This window comes from Octopus bimaculoides, chromosome 3 (assembly GCF_001194135.2).
Source record: "Octopus bimaculoides isolate UCB-OBI-ISO-001 chromosome 3, ASM119413v2, whole genome shotgun sequence".
NCBI classification, from domain to species: domain Eukaryota; kingdom Metazoa; phylum Mollusca; class Cephalopoda; order Octopoda; family Octopodidae; genus Octopus; species Octopus bimaculoides.
In genome coordinates this window covers 116869635-116874291 of record NC_068983.1, presented here as the reverse complement: position 1 = coordinate 116874291, position 4657 = coordinate 116869635, and the positions used below count along the sequence as shown (strand labels likewise).

The 4657-nt window shown below is 32.0% G+C and overlaps 1 protein-coding gene across 6 annotated transcripts in view; it reads right to left on the bottom strand.

Annotated features, from left to right (window-relative positions):
* Window positions 1-4657, bottom strand: part of LOC106881053 (protein O-mannosyl-transferase TMTC4) — a 300747-nt gene that overhangs the window by 56638 nt on the left and 239452 nt on the right. For 4 of the 6 annotated variants that reach the window (XR_008263716.1, XM_052966480.1, XM_052966481.1 and 1 more), the window contains one exon: window positions 3340-3490. The exons of the other annotated variants lie outside the window; for them this stretch is intronic. Coding sequence is in view for 3 of the 4 variants with exons in the window: in XM_052966480.1 (XP_052822440.1) it covers window positions 3340-3490 (151 nt within the window). In the remaining variant the exon portion in view is untranslated. The remainder of the gene's footprint in view (window positions 1-3339; window positions 3491-4657) is intronic. 6 annotated transcript variants of the gene reach the window in all.

The window sequence follows — 4657 nt, the reverse complement described above, 5'->3', positions numbered from 1 at the left end:
AAGAATAAAAGAATATACATATATCTATACCTATATATATATATAGGTTTTTTACTGTCTGCTATGAATTAATCTGACCCTGAAGAGATACAATATTCCATATTTTATAATATGCATGAATTAGTCTGGATGTTGAATCGAAATGGTCATAGGACATTATATAGTTTTTACAATGGATCATTTTAGTTCTTATTTAAATTGATATATATATATATATATATATATATATATATGATTGATTCTAAGCTGGCTAAATATGCAGTGTATTATTGAAATCAAATGGTAACAAAGATGATTGAAAGTAAAGATAAAAATAATAGACTATATCAGTTAAAATGAACTGTTAATATAAAATAATTCTATGAGGGATTTAATTTTCTTTCATCACTCTCCATAAATGGAATATAACCGTTCACTATACAACTTTCATTTCGTTTCCATTTCTCTTAGATAATTTTCGCTTTTTCTTTCACTCCATTATTTATTGATAATAACTTGTTTTCATTTCAATGCTTGGGGAATTTCCGTTCTGCAATGGTGCGTGTTCCCATCCAATCTATAAGTAATCTTCTAAGTATATAAACACCACACATACGCATGCATACACTCACAAGACGCACGGATATATATATTATTAAAATATGCATACATGTGTATGACGGGCATACACCTATATATATATATATATATACTGTGTATACATGTATATAAATAGATAGATATAAATGCATATATATGTATGTAAACATACGCATGTGTATGTGTGTACATATATAACACAATATATATATATATATATATATATATATATATATATGCATAATACACATCTACTACATGTTTGGGAAATTCTCTCCGTGGGTGTATCTGTGGAGTTGTTAGCTTACTCCTACATCGTTTTATCGATTTTGATGAAACGTGACACGTGAATAGACCTTATGTCTGGAAACCTCATGGCATACTCAGATTGTTGAGAAAATCGTTAATAGAGCCCTCGGAAGGGATCATTATCTATACTAGATATATTTCATATTAATAGCCAAGGCAAATAACCCATTCATTTTCCTAAATTATTTGGTAAAAATGAAATTGAGTATGCTTATTTCTTAGTATTTGAACTGTTATTTTTGCAATTTATCCAGTAAAACCCTTAAACAAGTAAATAGTATTTTCCTCTACATTAGATCCACTTATTTCGGTTAGAGAATTATTCATGAATATACCAACACTAGCTCCCCTGAGGTTAATATTCTCTGGGAACACACAAAAGCTCTTTTCAGAGTTATTTTCATATCTGATTAGACCGTTATTGCATAATATGCTTCACGATTTTAGTATACATACCTTATTAGTATTTCCTCCGAAGGTCTATATACTCTGGGAACGCATTAAGGCCCTTTTTATGTCTAGTTTATTTGAATTCTTACTATCGGTTAACTAATTTCATGTTATTACATCACTGACTTCACAATTTGGGTATTCATAGCTTATTGGGAATTCCTAAAAACAGGACCCTGTGTAAGCACAAAAACCGTTTTAAGGACTACATACTTTGTATTGTTGTTATTGGATTAGCGAAGCGATTATGAGAACAGAACCAAGGGATAAGCCCTACTTTCCTAGGAATTACCGGGTACGTCAGCTAGTATATACATATATACATATGTAATCATAATATATATATATATATATATATATATATATATATATATATATATATATATATATATATATATATATATATATATATACATATATAGAAATATTAATATTTCTAAGTCTCTCTAAAGGAGACTACTGCAGCGCTATTGGATATTAAGATTTATCGCCAAGTCAACATGACAGTCCAAAAGATAGGACAAATGCTGCCGTTGATTAGCTCCAAGGGGCCATCGCCTCTAGCTAGCTATGTGAAACACGAACCTCTATCCATTATAACCAATATATATATATATATATATTATGATTTCAGTTAGACATTACGATACTGGCGACCTGCTGTTCGAACTCAACGTATTTATATTTTAAAGGAAAGAATAATTGACTTCAGAGCATAATATAAATTGATGAATGACAAAATAACAGGAGTCATATACTTCTTTTCATTGGGTTACAGCTGTTTCTGCTGTGAGAAGCAGCTCATGAGCATTCAGATGAGTGTTTCTTATAGCAGAAACAGGTGTAAGCAATGCAAGTGATTATGCAACGCCTGTTTCTTAGTCATTTCTTTCTATGTATGCACACGCGGGGCGGTTGAAATGTTCAAAGACTGAGATATGTAACCAAATGTAGCTTATTTTTCAACATAGCCCCCACTCCACTTTGCGGTCCATGGACTACTTGTATCAGTGTTGGTGTCATTCACTAGTATATAGTGAACACGATCAATTTCCTCAGTGATGGCATTTGCAGGATCTCCAGACCATGGGTCACATTCAAGACTTTCCCTTCCCGTCCTAAATTCAGCTTTCCACTTTTGCACTGTTGATAAAGTTGGAGCGTCATCCCCTAATGTAGCAAGCATGGAGATTGAACCCTTTTTCTACAGGTACTTGATAACATCATGATACTAATTTTTTCCATTTCGAAGAGAAGTTCCTACTAGTAATATTTCAAGTGTTCTTTGAACAATCAGCTGTCAGTTTATCCGGAAAGAAATACTGCGGTTATTAAAAGGACGAGTTAGAATTAAGGCATGCATGATTTGACGGCAATAGTGTCACTCATACACAGTCAACCTATGAACTTTTCAGCACACCCTTGTATAACACACACACATACATATATTTTTGATATAAACATGCAGACATATACATATACATACATATACGCAAGTCGGACACTGGCTTCTACGAAAAAGGAAGAACAACGACTGATTACGATTCTGAGGGCCATGGAAAGATCCATGGTAGTAATATCGGTGAGAGAGCACATTCATCACGGGAGAACGATGTAGTAGCGGAATATGGCAACCATAAGTACCACAGGATTAGCTATAAAGCAATAAAGCACACATAAAATAGGTGGAACCTTGTGGATATTAAAGAAATATAAAAGAATCGAAAGAGAAGGGCAATGTTTAAAGACATCTGAATGTCTACTCTCTCTCTCTCTCTCTCTCTCTCTATATATATATATATATATATATATATATATATATATATATACGTGGGGTGGGGTGCGTACTTTTATTTTTATTGATTTCATCTATTTGACTGAAGTCATATAGTTTTCTTATCATCAAGCGTTTGATAACTACAATATAATCAACAAAAGACTGTATAACAAAATAATAATTTTCGAAGAGTATCTAACTTTCAGTTATTCAAAGCAACTTACTATTTCTGCAAGCCCATAATATGCCTTGTACGCCGACAATGGGTAATTGTGTATCAAAGTGTTTATACAATGTTTGGCTTCTTCCGTTTTCTTCAATTTGAATTTTACGTAACACAAGTTCCATAAGACGTCTTCTCGATCTATCTGTGAACTAGAGTAATTGGAAGATATGAAACGCGGAATATAGATACAGGAACATGTTTACTATTAGCACTGAAAATCATATAATATACCATTATCTGTTAATTACAAGTTAATATGCGCCCCTACTCCTGAAAGATAATTTTCGTGTATGAAAGTTACAGATGATTTAGTGACTGCAGTGTCTTTCGTAGCATGTTATGACTTTAATGTAATTTCTATTGTACATATATGTATGTATATGCACATATATACGTATAAATTCACACACACACACACACACACACACACACACACACACACACACATATGCATGCTTAATTCAAACATTCTATATATATTATTTATGTTCTTTGTCAAAAGAAAACGCACATTGCATTTATTTCATTAGTTAATGCTTAAGGAATTAACTAATTAATTAATCGATTGGTGAATTAATTGCTTGATCAATCAATAAATTATGTGCTTCGTTATAGTCATTTCCACGACTTTCGTAACCTAATCAATTACATATCATCTTTGCTCTGTGTCGGTTTCGCTGTCAATAATATTTTTCGACTGCAGAGTTTTATTGATGTATTTCTTTAGGTGAAGATTGTGCGTGAGCGCGCCCGTGTGTGTGTGTGTGTGTGTGTGTGTGTGTGTGTGTGTGTGTGTGTGCGCGTGTGTGTAGATAGATAGATAGATAGATAGATAGATAGATAGATAGATAGATAGATAGATAGATTCCAAGTACACACACACATATATACATATATATATATAATATTATTATGCATATATTATTATTATATATATCTTATTATATATATATATATATATATATATTATATATCATTATTATTATGATTATTATTATTATTATTATTATTATTATTGTTCAGTAGCTTTATTTTTATAACGTGCTTTCACTTCACTACCAAGCGCAGCTCTGTGCGCCTTGGGTATGTGCTGTGGTGCTCTTATGTTTACTGTATTGAAAGTGTTTTGCGTAGAATGTGTGCAGTACCCAGTAGTGCAATTTTCTGTATGTTATATATATTTGTAAGTCCCGGTGTTTTTGTTATGTATTTGTCTGAATATTTTTTTATTATACCTAAGGCACCTACTATGATAGGAATTGTTTCTGTTTTTAGATTCCACATTCGAGTTATCTCTATTTCCAGGTCTTTGTATT